The sequence below is a fragment of the Carassius carassius genome, chromosome 30 (assembly GCF_963082965.1).
Source record: "Carassius carassius chromosome 30, fCarCar2.1, whole genome shotgun sequence".
In the NCBI taxonomy this organism is placed as follows: domain Eukaryota; kingdom Metazoa; phylum Chordata; class Actinopteri; order Cypriniformes; family Cyprinidae; genus Carassius; species Carassius carassius.
Genome location: NC_081784.1, coordinates 6731670 through 6750902, shown reverse-complemented (window position 1 = coordinate 6750902; position 19233 = coordinate 6731670). Strand labels below are relative to the sequence as shown.

Sequence of the window (19233 nt, the reverse complement as noted above, 5' to 3'; positions counted from 1 at the left end):
CAGATCTGGCCAATTCAATCCGATTGACCTGTTTACGTGACTTTTTATTCTGATTGTGCTTCTAGTCCTATTACGATCGGATTAGTAGGGTCCATGTAAACGCAGTTAGTGATCTACGGCTCTGTGTATTAAATGTCGCTCCATCTAAAAGCATGTGATGGAGACTTACCGGTATTATTAATCAAAGAACTTGCTTTACTGACGAGATGCGGATGACAATCACATGCGATTTATCGTGCAGCCCTTGTTTGTCGATCAAAAAGTACAAGGTAGATGAGTAAAACTAAGAAGCAGAGTGTATTAAGAACACCGCCGTTACTGTCTAGAGGTCGTGGGATAGTGGGCTGTGATTGGTTGTTACAGTTTACAGTGCATGAAATGGTGTGCTGTGATTGGTTGAGAGGATATATCACATTCTGCAATAAAGGGACACTGACGTTTGTCATGGTTTAGCAAAAAAGAAAGAAAACATGACCTAATAACTCTGCGAATAACACATTTTGCCTAAAATTTTTAATTGACTTTTCAATACCAACAAGAAACAATACTGATTTTGACGGAAACTCAATAAAAAAAAAATTATTATTGCGCTTTGGAACCAAACTCTTCATATAACCACACACACACATCAAGGCTCCATTACTTGTAATGAATTCAGAATCCAAGTTAAACACATCAGTGCTTTTGTAATGGTGTGTGTTTGGAGTAATTAATGGTCAGATTTACTAAACAAGGCAATACAATAAAAGTGCCAATGGGAGTGGAAAGTTCTGTGGGTGATCTTCTGACAATGTGCAAATTAAAGACTGCGGACACAATATCTCCTTTCCATAATGACCAACACAATCTTCCAAGAGTAGTGCAAATTAGAATAAGGATATATTTGGATAATGTCTTCCTCTGGCATTCCAAATATATTAATATGAGTGGAATAAATTCTCTCCCTACTACCACACTCTGTTCTCTGTGGGCTTCCTCCTGGCAGCAACAATCACAGCCATGTCAAGCGCAAAATGGGTTAAGACATGCTTTTTTTGGGGCGGTAAATAATGGCGCAAATACCAGTAAATAGACTACTGCAAAACTTAGTAAATCATGTTGCATGATTTATTTAAATATGAAGAGATTGGTTTCAAAACGCAATAAATCCATTTTGATTAATTTGAGTAAAAAATAATTTTCAAGAAAGTGGCTAGATGAAAAGTTTTTTTTTTTTTTTTTCTGTTTCAAACTTCCACATAGCATCTTTAGGTTATAATAACATTACAAATTCAAATACAGAATTAGACTTTCAAAAATGTATTTTAAAAATTTATTATTTTTTCCCCCAAAATGAAATAAATACATGGTACTTTTTTTCCCCCAAAAGCAATAAATCCATTGAATCAATGTGAAAGTTATTTTTCATATTGAAACTGTTGAAAATACACAACATAGTAAGTTAATCATATGACAGCCTTAAAATAAAGTGTGACCATAAATCCTCATTTTGACATAAAAAAAAAAAACATTTTCAGCTTTTTCAATTTCCTTATCAGTGAAATTAAACAACCATCTTAGCCAGCGTATGCTTTCTTTGAATAAAAGAACAAAGCGGTACTGCCCTGTACTAGCCAAGTGAAAATCACCTGTCATAGTAAAATATTGCAGCATCATTTCATTTATCTAAATTTATAGCACATTCTTGACACCACAATAAATACCTTCTGTCAACGTGACGCATTGTTGTGTCGGCTTTTAGCCAAATAACCTTGATTGCAGTGGCTCCCTTTTCCGTGAAATGTCTGCTCGTAGAATAAACAATGACTCTGTCTTACTTGCAGCTCTTTAAAGCTAAAATTTGATTTTTTTTAATGTGTTTAATGGACATTGATTTGTGTGCATTGATTGCTTAGATGAGTTGAGAGACCCTGATGTCTACTCCAATAAATAGTCTAACCTTCACATTTAGCCGAGATTGCACCGAAATTTTTGACGTGCCAGAAATGGACTGTTATTCCTCGGTAGGATCCAGTCATTTAAGCTCATTAGTTACAGGTGGGCGCAGGTGCCTGTGCCTCCTGGCTTGGTTCCCTGAGGACCGTTACTCACAGCGGCATTTCAACAAACAGCTCTGAGCACATCCCAACTGAAAAGATCTCACACCAGATTTAAACACACTGAATAAATCACTGTTGCACGAGATGTTTAGAACCTGTGTAAGAGAAGCCCTGTTTCTTCAACCGTTCTTCAACTTTTTTGATGTGCATACTCTTCTGCTTTTCTAAAATTGATTGTTAATTTTGCTTTTGGTAATTTTAGACTGTGTTTGGAATGCAGTACTACTGTTTTGTTTTTTTTCTTTCAGATATTAGTTTATAACAATATAGATTTCAAACAGAAATTTCAGAATGTATGTTAATACTTTCCTATTTATTTTACTCCTCTTCAAAACCAATTTGGCTGTTTGAGCTTAAAGGAACACTCCACTTTTTTTGAAAATAGGTTAATATTCCAACGCCCCTAGAGATAAACAGTTGATATTACCATTTTCTAATCCATACATCTGATCTCCGGGTCTGGCATTAGCACTTTTAGCTTAGTTTAGCATAGATCATTGAATCTGATTAGACCGTTAGGATCTTGATCGATTTTTTTGAATCCGATTTTTGCTAAATTGTTGATATTTTACAAGTTGTAAAATTTTATTAAATTTGTATGAATGACCTGCACCTAACCCCGCCCCTAAACCTACAGCTTAGGAAAATTTGAATACTTTCTCAAAGATCAATCAAAAAAAGATTTACAAAACAGAAATGTTCAATATCTCCAAAGCAGGTTTAATTATGCTGTCAATGGTTTGGGCTCCTTTTGCACAAATTACTGCTTCAATGTGGCATGGCATGGAGGCGATCAGCCTGTGGAACTGCTGAGGCGTCACTTTAGCCCAGGTTGCTTTGATAGCGGCCTTCAGCTCCTCTGTATTGTTTGTCAGATGTTACTTATCTTCCTCTTCACAATACCCCATAGATTCTCTGTGAGGTTTAGGTCAGGTGAGTTGGCTGGCCAATCAAGCACAGTAATATCATGGTCATCAAACCACTTAGAAGTGGTTTTGGAACTGTGGGCAGGTGCTAATGTCCTGATGCAAAATGAAATCAGCATCTCCATAAAGCTTGTCAGCAGATGGAACCATAAAGTGCTCCAAAATCTCCTGGTAGATGGCTGCATTGACTTCGGACACAATGGACCAACACCAGCAGATCCACAAATCACTGTCTTTGGAAACTTCACCCTGAACTTTGGATTCTGTGAATCTCGTCTTCCTCCAGACTCCAAACCTTGATTTCCAAATTAAATGCTAAATTTACTTTCATCTGAGAAGAGGACTTTGGGCCACTGAGCAACTATCCAGTTTTTTTTTCCTTACTCCAGGTGAAATGCTTCTGACATTTTTTTTTTTTTTTTCTGGTTCAGGAGTGATTTGGTTCTAGGAATGTTTTCCTGAAGACGTCTGAGTGTGGTGACTCTTGATGCGCTGACTCCGGCTTCAGTCCACTTCTTGTGAAGCTCTCCCAAGTTCTTGAATCGGCTTTTCCTGACAATCTTCCCAGGCATGTGGTCATCCCTGTTGCTTGTGCACCTTTTCCTACCACACTTTTTCTTTCCAGTCAACTTTCTATGGATATATTTTGATACAGCACTCTGTGAACAGCCAGCCCTTTCAGCAATGACCTTCTGTGGCTGACCCTCCTTGTGGAGGGTGTTGATGATTGTCTTCTGGACAACTGTCAAGTCAGTAGTCTTTCCTATAATTGTGGTTGCATGTTCTAAACTAGCCCAAGAGGTACCCAGTATTTATACTCAAAAATAATCAAACTAATCAAGCTCAAAATGTAATATTATACTTTTTTAAGCTGTAAGTCGTAACCATCAGAATAAAATATTTTAGTTTGTGTGCAATGAATCTGGAATATAAGAAATTTGCTTTTTGAATTAAATTGCTAAAAATAAAGAGCTTTTCCATGATATTCTAATTTTTGAGATGCACCTGTAGTAGATAACCAATAAATTATACTAGTTTGTTTATATTTATTCTAAAATACATTAACAATTAAATTCAGTTATTTTTAAGTGATCCAAAATAATTTCACAATACTATAATGTACAGTATTTGATGGTGTTATTGAATTATTAGTGTTTTTTGAAAGATTAACTGTAGCATAAACATAAAAAATGGGCATAGAAACAATTTTCACTCACGCAAAGAGATTACAGATAACATGTTGAATTAAACTTACTTTTTTTTTTTAAATCTTATTTACAGTTACAGTTTTTACAGTGTAAATGATTAAGTTTAGATTTCTACTGTGAGTAGAGAAGCCTGGATTGAGGTAAAGCTCACTAAAGGGCCTATGATCTCATGCTGTCATAGAGCTTAATGTGTGAGCTGCTTCACCCACCATTCTTTATTTCTACCCCGTGTGCTCCTGTGACTAATGCCCTCCGGCTCCCCACACATAGCAGCTGGCAGCACTGCCACTGTCCTCCTCCTCACACACATACACACACTCACAAACACAAGAACCCTGTGGATAGACCAGTCATGCATCAGGGTTTGCACCTTTAAAATGGTATTTAAAAGTCATTGTCAATATAAACAGAAAAATCCTGGAATTTTAATTGAGGTTTCAAACATGATGTTAAATTGTAATTGATTTGGAAATTGAGGATTACAGTTAAAATTGAACGATTTTCAAAGATATTTATTTAACTGTAGTTTTTATTTTTATTTTATTTTTTATTTTTTTATGCAAACAATAGAAATTTGCATTTATTTTCCAATATGTTTCTTATAAGATAAATTTCAGTTTATGGACCATTGCAAAGAAAACTTAATTTTGTAATGTTTTGTAATGCTTTGTACTTTGTACTAAAAAAACAAACACAATTATTTTTTCAAACATAATTAGGTGATAAAAATGTATTCTACATATCATAAAAATAAATAATAGTCAAAATTATTGATGTAATTATGTATGTTTTGTCACAAACCTTGTGTTAGAGTTTCCTGTCTTGAAAGTGCATGGGGAATAAACTTTTCTTGTTTTTTCTTGTACTTTTTTTTTTTAGTTGCGAGTATAGAGAGGTTGCCTGCGGTATCTGTGACGACAGACATTACCTTTCCCATGAAGGGACGGAAAGGGATGGTGGACTGGGCCAGAAATTCTGAAGACAAAGTTGTCATTCCCAAAGGAATCTTTGTGCCCCAGACAGCAGGTAATGTACATGATGCTACACTGTGGAAGTTGATGATACTATATACTATATATACAATAAGGGCTACATACAATAAAACATAAAATACAATAAGGCTACATTAAATAGATTGTAAAAGCCAGTTTTCATTCAGCACCATTTACATTCAACAAAGCAAGCAATCAGCATGAAAATCAACCTGTCACTGTATTGCAATAGGCAATTTTTTTTAGAAACAATGTTTTAAAATATCATAATTAAAACAACACACTGCATGTTTTAGGCAGAGCTATGTAAAACACCATAGTGCCTCCTGACACAAGACATTTTTTTCTTTCCGCTAAGGAAATGACCTCAGTGCGTTCAAGGAATACCGCAATAAGTTTGTCACACCATGTTAATGTTTTGATTTGTTCTAACTAGTATTGAATCTTAGACCCAATTTTTTCAAGGAATACAGGATAAAATAGTAGTTGGTAGACCTGTATTTTTAGCAGAGTAGTGCATAAATTGATTTTACATGTTACAAGAATTTTGTCAACTGTAGCATATTTTGTGCATACGGACCAAAAGTATATAGTTTTGGCAGTATTATTTCTTTTATCACTCCATAAAAATGATGGCATTTTTGGTTATTTCGGATCATCTGTAGGATTTTAAAAGTTTTGTAATCACTACCGTATGATTGTGTTAAGATTTCAAAGCGGTGACACGGTGTGACCATTTAATGGAATAGCTTTAAGATTACAAGATTATATGTCAACCGCTTGCCATTTGCCTGTTTTAGAGGAGACTGCACTTGGTCGACCATATCAATTCAGATGACACAGCACTCACTGTATCCTCTCAAACAATGATAGTAAAGAGAGCTAAGCACCAGCGCACCAGACTATTTACTTAATTAGTGTGATCGGTCTTATCTGAAGTGTATCAAAGGGAAGTAATGAAGGATTGATTGAATACATAACTCATTCCAGCCTGCCTTGAGCTTGATTGGAGGGCTGTACAGAGCTGTTTGAACCAGGATTAGCCTTCCTGTCAGCAGAGAAGACCTTTACCTTCTAGTTATCAATAACCTTGCTAGTATAGCCTGATCTACCACTTTATTCATTATTGGCAGGAAATTTATAATGGATTAGCTGTCAGGAATATTGTTTGGCAAGAAACCTGATATTTAATGAGAATTTTGCCGGTTTAGAGGTTAATTAATTCCTGTAGCTTTGAAAATAGAAATCTTGTTAAATTTCTTTGGATTAAAAGATCCCCACATGGAAGTGGGAAGGTATGAGGAGAAAATTTCTACTGTCTACCAATGAAAAAAAAGGCACTCCAGATGATCTAATAACCATCCACATTGCTGATTGAAAAGGTGAAAAGGGAGCTGAGAAAAACACCTTTGTGTGGAGATGGTATTTGATATGGTTAGGTAATGTGATGATCGTATCATCTAACCTAGACTGTTTTCTGACAGATACGGATGGATCTTCTATTTTCATTCTTGGAACAGTTCTCTACAAGACTCTTGGCCTTATGCTGCCTGCTCCTCGGTAAGACTCATTCATCTCCGGTCATTTAGATATAATATTACAAAGATAAGATGAGGATATTATAGAGGAGAGATTCCCAACTAAGGGTATGTGTACCCTAGGGAGTACTTAAGAAGGTTCCTACTTGGATTTTTTTTATTTATTCTATGATGGAATATTATGAGGGCACCGGCGCCTGTTAGTCCTCTAAAATTTATATATTTTTTTTTATTATGAAAAAAAAAAAATTAACCATCGCTCTGGCGCCCCCAATTATTTATTTAGAAGTGATGGCAAAATGTTTTGCTGCATACCCCTCTAACACTGGATAGTTGTGCCCCTGGGTATATGTATATAATTGTATAATCAGTTACCTTTAATTATAAGGAATTTTGCTTCATTTATGTCATGTTGGAATTACTGTAATTTACTTTTCAGTGACTTATATAATAAAATTAATGTAACAAAAATTAATAAAAAATAAAAAAAGACAGCGGCCTCAACAGGGATTCCGTTTTATATTATAACCAGTGTCACATGCTGCTCTTTCTTTGATTTTAACTAATATAGTGATGGATTTTGCTTGGTGGCTTGAATTGGCATCATGCATGTTGCCATAGAAACAAATAATGTCTGTGTCTGAGGAAAATAGAACTGCTCAAAGTAGAATCTCTTAATTACAGCAATTCCAACATGTCGTGATTACAGCTTTATTCCAGGATTTTGGTTCACATGTCATTGTTTATTTTGGTATTAATAAGGAATTTGTCCTTGTATGAAACTAAATTATGTGGCCAATGTCTTAAAGCCTGTTGAATACTGTACACAGCAATTTGTTTTTAAAGGGAGCTATTTTTTCTCAAATTCCTTGTGATTTTCCTCTAGTCTTAAAAAAAAGAAGCTGATACAACAAACTACAGTGTTTTCACTCCCAACCTGTAAGTCAGAATGAAAATTCTTGGTTATTCTCAGAGTCCGTCTTGAAGCTTGGGATCAAAACCTCCTTTCCATTTTAGAACTTCCACTCAAACCTCCGGAGACACACAGGACAGAACAGACCTTTCCTGGTGTGGCTCTGAGCTGTCAGTCAAATCTCAGCAAACCTGAGTATGATTCCTCCATGGATCCCTGCTGACAGGGAGACATGGAAGAACACAGAAAAAGGGCGGTCCTCTGTTCTTGAGCTCTGTTGGATCCACTGAAGCCAGTAGGGAGATGGAAATCAGTACAAACAGTGGAAGATAACAGAAGAGAAGTGTTACCATAAAACAAGCAAACTAAAACAGTGTTTCATAGCAGAGGGATTTGTAAAGACAGATCATGTTGTTGAACATTTAATCACAAGACAAAATACTCTGTTGATCATACTACAAGAATCATGCATGAACAGTTATAAAGGATGGATCCATGTTTTTAATGTGAATAGTTACAAGAAATTTATTTTATCTGTTGGGGCGGTAGTTATATTAAGATTTTTATCCTTACATGTAATTTTTTTTCATATAATTAAGGTAAATGGTGATAATAGCTTTTGAGTGTCTATGGCTAATTTAAAGTAGTAAATAAAAATGTCAGGCAGTAGTGCTGTATGCAAATATAGTCATATGGACCACTTTAATAATAATAATAATAATAATAATGCTTTTTATCTTTTTGGAGCTTCACAGGCCCTTACTTTCATATATATTATATGGTAAAACATGTTCACAAAACATAAAACACTGTACAATAAAACTTCAGATTAGGAAAGTTTTCTTCTTGTTAATAGTAAGTTACTGTAGTTGTTAAGTAGGTATTGGGTTGGGTTAAGGGATCTAAAATAAGGTCATTCAGAATAAGGCATTAATATATGCCTAAACAAACAATATGTTGGCCCTTAAAATAAAGTGTTGCTAAAATCATCTTTTGTGAGGGGAGTTGCTCCAGTAAAATTCCACTGTACCCCAATAAAGTATTAGATAAATTCTTACGTGTCAGTGAGATTGAAGTATACCAACCTGAGAATCATTTTCTCTGATGTTATTTCAGCAATTAAGTATGTTTTTTTAGTCTTTTAGAATCAGAAGTAGCAGGTTTGAAATCACTCTTTTGATCTAATATCTCAAACAGCTTTGTAAAAAGAATGGTTCACCATTCAGTTTGACTCATTCGGACAGTTTACTCATGCACTGAATCGTTTGCAATGGTTTCTCATGCTGCAATATATTATTATAAGACAGAAAACAAAAAGTGATCTGGATGAGGTAAATATCTACCTACAATCCATTGTAGGAAACAAAACTTGAAGATGTCTTCTATCATTTGTCAACGACTTATTTCTTATTTTGCACATGCAGCTTGTGAATGGCTTGTATTCAAATCTAAAACAGAATTAAAAGGAGGTATCAAAATATGGGCTTACTTTTTTGATGGTGAGCATGTGCCCCAGTACTGATGAAAGGCTAAAAACATCCCTGGTGTTCCATGATGAAATGATGGACTACATAAGAACAGAATTTCAATATTGGATGAACTTCCCCTTTAAGAGTCTTGTGTTATTTCATGCCTTTCAGGCTGTGTGGACAATCATGACACCATACAACACCACTTCTGCTTGATTAAATCAAACTAAGAGTCTGGTTAACCATGCACAGATAATGTCTTTTGACATTCGAAAGGATTAATTTTTGTTTTTAGGACAATCTGCTTATTTGCAAAGACACATTTATTTTCCATGGCTTAAATCCAGGTGTTCTGAATACCATAATCAAAAATGAAGATCGGCAGACTGTAAAATAATGTCAAAAAAACTTTGTTGTTACTTTAAGAAATTATTATTTTTCACTCTGGACTCTTGAGAAGCTTTTTGCTGGCCATTTATTTTCTGTCTTTGCTTCTTTTCCGTTCAAGTTGACTTATGTTATACAAGGAAAATTGGTTTAGTTAGAGGAGGGAGTAAGGAGAGAGACGTTTTGAGTGTACTTGAATCTTCATATCAAAATGATTTTTGCACCCTTGTTGCATTAGATAAGATCACTTGAATATGTTTAACATTTATTCATAGCCAACAAATATTGTTTTTGCTCATGAAATTAAAAAGTATTAAAGTGCTTGAAGTAACTTTTTTTGAGTGTAGTAATGACAAATTGACTGCTTTTTTTATCTCTATGTGATCATTTCACACAGAGGGGCTCATTTGGAGTTAATCAGAAACTAAACATGTTTCAATTTTTTGTGTTGAATATACTGTAGCTCTTTAAAATTCTTTATATTCTCTTTCTATCTATTCATTATTTTTATTTTTGTATAATTTTCCAAAATTCAAATAATCAAGCATATAATTTCTGGTCACTGCTAGCAGAAACTATCTAATTTGTAGTGAAATACCAAATATCACGACCTCACAGCAAGTCCAACCTGGAAAGACAAAGTTCTGTGCTAAATGAGCCATTTCCATTAAAATGTGCAGAATGGGGAGTTTAAACAAAAATCAATGCTGGTGATAATGGAAGTATTGAAATTAATGAAATGAGCAATTCTTCATTCAAGCGTGAACTAACTGTTGTGTGTGATTTGATCTAACCCACAGGAATAACACTGCTGTGAACTCAAAAGTGATTGGTGTGACTGTCCGACCAGAACCCAGGGTTACAGAAGCCCAGCTGGAGATTGAGTTAGCTCATCTAGCTAATGTAAGCAGCAGTCAGATCTCAACACGCTTCACCAAAACAATCCAGAGGGGCTAATTAATGCTGACATGGAAGTCACATATATTTGATAAACTTCCTAGTTTTGGACACTTTTATTGTTTTATTGGTTTGTTGGTTTTAAGGGGCAAATGAATATGCCATTTATTTTACACAAGGGAAGGAATATACATATACAGCCTTTATATCAAAGAAATCCTCCATTTATGGATGTCATCAAAATCCTTTAAATAGGTGAAGAATGACAATGAGAGATGACAGTCCCCTCCTGCATCACATGTGGATTATTATTATTATTTTCAAAATACATATTTATATATTTTTAATTGCAAAAAAAAGAAGAAGCTTTTTTTCCGTCTAAAAGTTCCCAAATCTATTGAAAATGTCTTTAATTTCCCTTATAGAAGTAAACAGCTATCTGATGTTTGTTCTCTTTAACACATTTTATAATAAGTTGTCACAGAATAACAATATGGGAATAACTCAATTTTGACAAAAATGTCAGATAGAACCTTATAATTCCAAGGGGACGACAAATAACATGCTGATTTCCAAAATAATATGTTTATGTATATACTTATATACATGGTTCTGCAGCATACAATACTGTCTGCAACATTAATCAAATTGATATCAATCCTCCCTTGTAGTTGTGTAATTGATGTAAAAAGTAAATACATTACTGCAATGAAACACATGGGCTTTTGAAGAAAAGCTAGAAGAAGGAATCGGAATGAAATGTGTTCTTTTCCTCTTAGAATCACTACAGCCAATCAAAGGGAGCTCTACAATGCCTCTGTCATTTGTTTCAGGCTCATTAATCAACAGACAAATAGCAGTAATTAGTCCGATAATTAATTTGCCATCACCAGTTATTTCTCTCCTCACTGTCTAATCAAGATATGGCCCAGATGATTACAGCTCTTTTTTCCACAAGGCTTTTCCCCCTTTCTTGTTTGTCTTTTAAATTACGTGACTTATGTTTAGCGATATCGGCTATCGTAGTGTCTGTTCATTAGCATGTACTGTGATATATCTAATCATTGTATTGTGTGTCCATTCACAGTATGTGTTTATTTTCTTGCAGGGAACAATGAATCCATTCTGTGCACTGTGGGACAGCTCTATTATGTAAGTGAAACTCATTTATATGTGTGTAAATGGTATGTGTCTTAGATTGTGTTTTGATTTGTGAAAATGAGCCTTTAATACAGTAACTTCATGGTCAATAATAAATAGTGGTGCTTGTTGAAATATCCAGCCATTGTATACATGGAAGTGTGTTTCCACTGAGTTTAAACAGTGGTTGACATTAGCAGGGCCATTTTAACCATTGGGCTAGGTGGGGCTGAAGCCCCAGGGCCCGAGCAAGGAGGGGGCCGGTGACTGGCTGTGGGGTAAATTGACTGGCACGCCGATTGCCAAAACTACCACGCCACCAACTTATTAGCGCTGTTATTTAGTTGAGCTTTTCTGTAAATTCCATGCAATAACATTTGAGATTGAAGTGTAACGTCTGAATTTGATTTACCAATCAAATACATTTATTCTACCTTTGAAATTTGAACGATATGTGCACGTATCTATAAGGTGATTGCTGCCCAGTAGCCTATGTCTGCATTCACCTCTGGTCTTCACTTCGTTCTGGAGTAATCTGGAAATAGTTGTGCAAAGAACAATATTCGATAAGTAAAAATGTCAGCAATTCTGAGAGAGAGGGGCTCAAAGAATGAAAAACTTCAAATACAAACAACAGAAGAAAAAAAAAACATAGGTTAGTCAGTAAAATCCCCAGCTATTAGGTTATTTTACTAAAGCTGATGATGGAGTGGAAGTAACTTCAATCAACTGTTGTTGGAACAGCAAGTGAACCGGGCACATGGAGCAGAAGTACACCGTGTCATTTTCTACACAGATTTTAGGTTTGTTTTTGTTTTCTCAGAAGACGAGGCTTCCTTCGATTCTATTCTTTGTTACCAATCACATTACAGCCTTGACCTCATTTAATTTTTGGCAGAGTATCATAGGAATGAATGAGAAGTGCCATAAGCTAAATCCCACCTGTCGCAAAAAGTCAGTGACTTCTCTTATAAAACGACATTATTTTTTGGGTTAAAATCTAAAAAGTTCAGTCCAAAACTATTTTTAGTGTAAAACATGTTGAAGATTAGCTGATAGGCTGTTGATTGATTAAAAGATAAGCTGTTTTTCTCACAAAAGCTGTTTATTCAGCATAGGAAAGCCTATCCTCCAGTGACAAGCATACATACAAAACGGCCTCTGGTCTCCATCCCTGCGTACCACCAAAGCAGCAGAGTTAGCATTAGCTGTTATGCTTTTTTTTTTTTTTTTTTGCAAAAGGTTGAAGGCTTGCCTTCTAGTTGCTTTGTGCATCAAATGCTTTTGAACTGCTCTCTGGATACTTTGATGTCATACACTGATTGGTCTGCACAGCGCCTCTTCAAATCGAACACACCTTATGAAATGTACAGTTTATGTACTTAGATCTGTGTGCGTTAATTGAGTTCAAAATTTGGATTTATTTATTTTATTTATTTATTTTTATTGATTTCATTTAATCCAAACATCTTTTCATGTTGATTTTGAGAAAACTGACTGAGAAATACACTTAACTACTTGGAAAGCCTCATTATCCAGAAGTTATTCTGAGAATAGAACAAGATCCTGCTTACCTCAACCCACCTCAACACGAGCTTCTACAAGAAACGGAACTGCAGTGTGAGATTGTCACTTCCACCAGTGGCCTTTAAAAAGCTGTTTGAGAATAATTACTCCTGTGTCACTAAAGAATGAGTAAAAGATGAAACGGACAAATCCCCAACCACCACAAGGCATTACAGCTGGCCCAGCCACAATCATTTTTATAGCAGGAGAAAATTATATGTGGGGTAACATTATGATGCTATATAGAAGCTATAAAATTTCCCACTTCCCAAGTTTGAAGTGTTTTTTATTTATTTATTTTTTGAAGAAGAAGTAGTAGTACAGTACTACCATTCAAAAGCTTAGTTTATTTTTTATTTTAAGAAATTAATGCTTTTATTTAGCAAGCATACATTAAAGCGATCGAAAGGTACAGTAAATGTTGCAAATTATTTAATTTCAAATAAATTCTGTTCTTTCGAACTTTGTTTTCATCAAATTATCTTGAAATAAATGTCACAGTTTCCACAAAAATATTATGCACTGTTTTCAACACTGATAATAATTGTTTCTTAAAGCAGAAAATCAGCATATTAGAATGAGTTCTGAACGATAATGTGACTCTGAATACTGGAGGAATGACTGCTGAAAATCCAGCTTTGCCATCACGGGGATCAAATAAATTTTAAAATACAACAATATTTCAGTTTTTATTCTATTTTAAACAAATGAATGCAGCTTTGGTGAGCATAAGAGACTTCAATCAAAAATATTTAAAAGTCCTCTTGGATGGTAGAGTACATGTTGAACCAATGAAACAAGTTATGATACATGACACAGGAAGTAGAAACAGTGGTGGCCCAATATTTAATACTTGTTCTTGAGATTTTGCCATTCCGAAATGGTTTTCTTATTTAAAGGGACGTACAGTACATTTTCTACTTGGAAGATTCCCTAAAGGCATAGTTGTGACGGTTCATGGATCAGTGCTTACCAGCATTAAGCCTACAATATTTGGGCTCAGGTCTTTAAGCACTAAATTACTATGACCAGAGCAGCTTCTCTGGCAGTATCATGCAACTTCTCTTTGTATAGAACAAATGTTGTGTGATGGATTTTGTGGTGGATCTAATATCCTCTGTTGTCACTTGTGCTTGTGACTATAGCTTGTAGACCCTCTTTAGAGACATTTCGTCTTGTCTTTGCTTTTCATCTGAGTCCATTTGTATTTGGCAGGCTTTTCCCCTTTGTTCCCTAGCGTGCAATTAATAAAGCACATATTTCTTTTGGCTGGCTGTCCAGAGACAGGTTCTGTTGAAGGGATGTTTTCCAGAAATGGAATCAGGTTTAGCCACACAGAGATGTCTGGAGCACTAACAAGTTTTATTTAAATTAGTAATTAGTACCCTGTGTACCATGTCATGTGCATTTTTTGTTGTTGTTGTTGTTGTTCTTTGGTATTATTACATAGTTTATTTCTATACAAGACTCTTTTTTGTTGTTGTTTTATTCAAGTTTTTTATGATCTCTTTCAATAATTATATGATATCTGTATAATTCCAGTCATTTCATGGTTAACCTATTTAGTCCTGTCTGGCCCATGCTGTAAATTGAAAATGGCTTCTATTTAATCTTAATCATCTTCAAATATGAAAATTACATGGTGCTTCTGAGGCAGTATGAGCCAGACCTCTGTGCGGTGACCGATAAGAACACAGAGAAATCGTATTTACCAAATTCAATTTTCATTGAATGAAGCGCCACACAAGTCTGTAATTTGAGCCACTGGAATGGATTATAGCTCTGTGGTATTATTATATGCGGCTTATGAAGAGGGAGGCGTCTCTGCCCCGAAACGCTCAGGAATATAAACAGGCTTTATATTTGCTATTAAAAGAGAGCTGCTCTTAATGGGCTATAATAATGTGGATTTCATGCCTATACATGATAAATTTGAATAAATGTGCTGTTGAGTTTAGTCTCTAATCTGTTTGCATGATTATTTATGTGAACGCATGTTCATTAATAAATGTGTTCGTTAACGTGTTTACTCTTTGCAAAAAATCAAAATTGGCCCGTGCAAGCAAACAATTACAGAACACAAATGCACAACTCTATCAGCCCTCTCTGGCATGATTGTGCATATTTTGAGGCGCAAGTTTAATTAGCCCCAAGAGATTTTTCCAAACAAGGGAAAACAGCTGCTAATTTCGATGACATTCATATCATAACCCTGTGTGCCTCTTCTTGGAAGTCATTATATATCCGCTAGTTTATACGAACTCAGTGTGAATGAGAAATCTCATATTTTTAACTTCTGACATCCCGGGTTCAGGTAGAGTGGAACATTTAAACGACTAATATAGCACAATTTTTAAGAACAACTTCTGCCTCCCTTTGAAACTTGAAAGCTTTAGTTCCTCTTTCATTGTAATTGCATGAAAAACAGGGCTGGCGTAGCCAATTGTTGTCACGATCATTTGATGGAGTGCCCATGAACTTCAGTAGAGGGCACTCCACTCAGGACCATTCCACCCATCAACCACCAGATGTCACTTGGACACTAGCACCTCTCATACTGTTGCATCACACCCGAACTACATTCCCCATGAGTCACTGCATCACAATCACCTTGCCACACCTGCACCTCATTCATCAGCCAATTTCCTTGCCACACCTGCACCTCATTTACACACACATAAAAGCAGCACAATCACTCTCACTCACTGCGAAGTCTTGTTTAGCCTGTTTAGCATTTCCGAGCGTTTTCCCTTGTGTTTGTTTTTGCCATGTCTGATCTTGGATTGTGTAACCGACTCTAATTCTCTGCTGCCTTCCCCGATCTCTGCTTGTTACCGTTAATGATTCTGGATATCCCTAACACACCTGACGCCGTTCCTGATTTCTGCCTGGATGACCATTCTCTTAATAAAATTCTGCACATGGAGCCGAACGCCTCTGACTTCTTGTTACAGAAGACTTCGCCATACCAGGATCCAGCAGCCCGGTATCCCCTTGTCACTGAGGTATCGGTTCCGGTTTCAATGTCAGCCTATCAACAATCCAGCCTAACCACAGATGCAGTCGACCAGCTGTTAAATCTAAGGCAAGGAGATCGATCTATTGAGGACTATGTTCAACCGTTCGGTGAATTGGTATATCGAGTTATATATCTAGACGATGAAGTCTTGTTTAAGGATTTATTCCGTTTTGGACTCAATGAACCAGTAAAATCATGGTTACCTAGAGGGGAGTCTAATAGCAGCTTAAGGGACATAATGGACTTTGCACTCTTGTTATGTGGTTCTCCTTTCACTGTGGGAGAGGCAGAGGACTTTAAAGACCCAAAATCACTGTACAAGATGGCCGCCAGCCCAGCGCCGCTGCACAAGATGGCCGCCAGCCCAGCGCCGCTGCACAAGATGGCCGCCAGCCCAGCGCCACTGCACAAGATGGCAGTCTCGGTTTACTTTCCAGAGTCAAGTCAGGTCCCCGTCGACTTTCCAGAGTCAAGTCAGGTCCCCGTCGACTTTCCAGAGTCAAGTCTCTGTTTCTGTTCTCTGTTTCATTCCCACCTGACCAGACTTGCTCTCCTGTGCCATCGACTCCACTGTGGAGGTTCTCTGCTCCGCCCTGGTGGGCTTCTGTCCTGTCTTCTCTGCTGTGGTGGTCCTCTGCTCCACCCTGGTGGGCTTCTGTCTCATCTCCTCAGCTATGGTGGTCGTCTGGTCCGCCCTGGTGGGCTTCTGTCCCATCTTCTCGGCTGTGGTGGTCCTCTGCTCCGCCCTGGTGGGCTTCTGTCCCGTCTGCTCAGCTGTGGTGGTCCTCTGCTCCGCCCTGGTGGGCTTCTGTCCCGTCGTCTTAGCTGTGTTGGTTGTCTGCTCCGCCCTGGTGGGCTTCTGTCCCCTCTTCTCAGCTGTGGTGGTCCTCTGCTCCACCCTGGTGGGCTCCAGCTCCACCTGCTCCACTCTGGTGGGCTCCCACGCCACCTGCTCTGCCTTTGTGGACCCCTGTTCCCGAGTTAAGCCCTGTTTCCGAGTTAGGCCCATGGCGGGCCCCTGTTTCCGAGTTAGGCCCATGGCGGGCCCCTGTTCCCGAGTTAGGCCCATTGCGGGCCCCTGTTCACGAGTTAAGCCCTGTTTCCGAGTTAAGCCCATGGCGGGTACCTGTTTCCCCTGTCAGGCCCAGGAAGGGCCCCTGTTTCCCATGTCAGGTCCAGGAAAGGCTCCTGATCTCCATGTTAGGCCCAGTTCTGCCTGCTCTGGCCCGTTCCCCGGCCACTGCACATCCACATGGACCTGGCCCTCCATCCCTCCCCCTATTCCGCCTCCGCTTCACCACCCTCCTAGATTGTTTTGAGCATCTGGAAGCCGCTCCTTTGGGGGGGCTATGTCACGATCATTTGATGGAGTGCCCATGAACTTCAATAGAGGGCACTCCACTCAGGACCATTCCACCCATCAACCACCATATGTCACTTGGACACTAGCACCTCTCATACTGTCATACTCTCATACTGTTGCACCACACCCGAACTACATTCCCCATGAGTCACTGCATCACAATCACCTTGCCACACCTGCACCTCATTCATCAGCCAATTTCCTTGCCACCCCTGCACCTCATTTACACACACATAAAGGCAGCACAATCACTCTCACTCACTGCAAAGTCTTGTTTAGCCTGTCTAGCATTTTCGAGCGTTTTCCCTTGTGTTTGTTTTTGCCGTGTCTGATCTTGGATTGTGTAACCGACTCTGATTCTCTGCTGCCTGCCCCAATCTCTGCTTGTTACCGTTAATGATTGTGGATATCCCTAACACACCTGACTCCGTTCCTGATTTCTGCCTGTATGACCATTCTCTTAATAAAATTCTGCACATGGATCCGAACGCCTTGTTACAATTGTATTTATTTTTGTGTTACACTAAAGAAAAAAGTCATACAGGTTTGGAAAAACCAGTTTGAGGACAAATTGAGGTTAAACTGTCTAGACTGGATTTCTCAATCATGTTGACTTGAATGCACATTGCTGAATGCAATTAACACTGTATTTGTGAGCAAAAACAATGAAGCATGTTTATTTTGCAAGAAAGTAGTAGGTGCACAGAAACCCTGTTTTACAAAAAAACAATTATTGGAATGTGTAATAGGAAAAAAAATGGAAGAAACAGTGTTGTGAATACCTGAAGTCACCATTACAATCCTGTTTGCTTGTAAGCTTTTGTTCACTTAAATGGCTTCAGGATAGCATTTGTATATTATTCAGATTCACTGTATTTCTTCCCCAAAATGATAAGTTACAGTGCCTTGATTTAAAAGCAGAATCTTTCTCTCTTAGGCCAAATGTTGCTTAACTCTGCATTGGTCATGCAGATTTTTGCTTGAATACTTACAACTCTATCAATTTTTGTATGTATGAAAAAGCACAGGAGGGCCACAGTTTGGCATAAATCTCCATTTTTTCCTCAGAAAATTTTCCTCAGAAGGGATAGAGGTGACTATTAGGATAGCAAAGGTCTGGTAATGGTTTGACGTTAGCTCTTTTTCTAATAGTATCCTTATGTCCCTCTTTTTATATATAAAAAAATAAATAAAAATCTCCTTCATTCATTCATTTATTCATTCATTCATTCCATAGGTAGCAGAATTCTTGACCTTGAGATTCCATCAAAAACATAAAAAATACAGAATCTCAGATTCCTCTTCAGGAACTCGAGCTGCGTCGAGAACGTTTGGGGAACGCGTCCAGCGTGACGTCTCTGAATAATGTGTATAATCAGTCCAAAGGAAGGGCGAGCCATCATAGGCGGGTGACGTCAGAGACAAGGAAGCATAAAAGCATGAGCGGCGAAGCCGGAAATCAGCCTTGTGTCTTCAGCAAGCGCTCTGTGTGTGTGTCAGTTGCTATCTGTTTGTGAGTCTTATTTAGTGTCGTTTGTCCACTGATAAACTCCATTGTCAAAGCTTCAATCAAGAGAAGTTTTGGGCGAGAGCAGGCAGCGTTCAGGCTGTGCGTTTTCCCTGCCAAAAAAAAAATAAAAAAAGGTGGGGAGTGGGGGTGCCAGCCCTGCTTTCGCCGAGGCGGAACGGTGGTTGTGCTCGCGGGATTCACTTTCG

At 37.6% G+C, this 19233-nt stretch overlaps 1 protein-coding gene across 5 annotated transcripts in view; it reads left to right on the top strand.

Moving 5' to 3' along the window:
• The window catches only part of LOC132110482 (adhesion G protein-coupled receptor B3-like), a 164686-nt gene that overhangs the window by 100272 nt on the left and 45181 nt on the right, over nt 1-19233 (top strand). For all 5 annotated transcript variants that reach the window (XM_059517124.1, XM_059517123.1, XM_059517125.1 and 2 more), the window contains 4 exons: nt 5113-5259; nt 6710-6785; nt 10333-10435; nt 11538-11581. In XM_059517124.1, coding sequence (XP_059373107.1) covers nt 5113-5259; nt 6710-6785; nt 10333-10435; nt 11538-11581 — 370 coding nt within the window. The remainder of the gene's footprint in view (nt 1-5112; nt 5260-6709; nt 6786-10332; nt 10436-11537; nt 11582-19233) is intronic.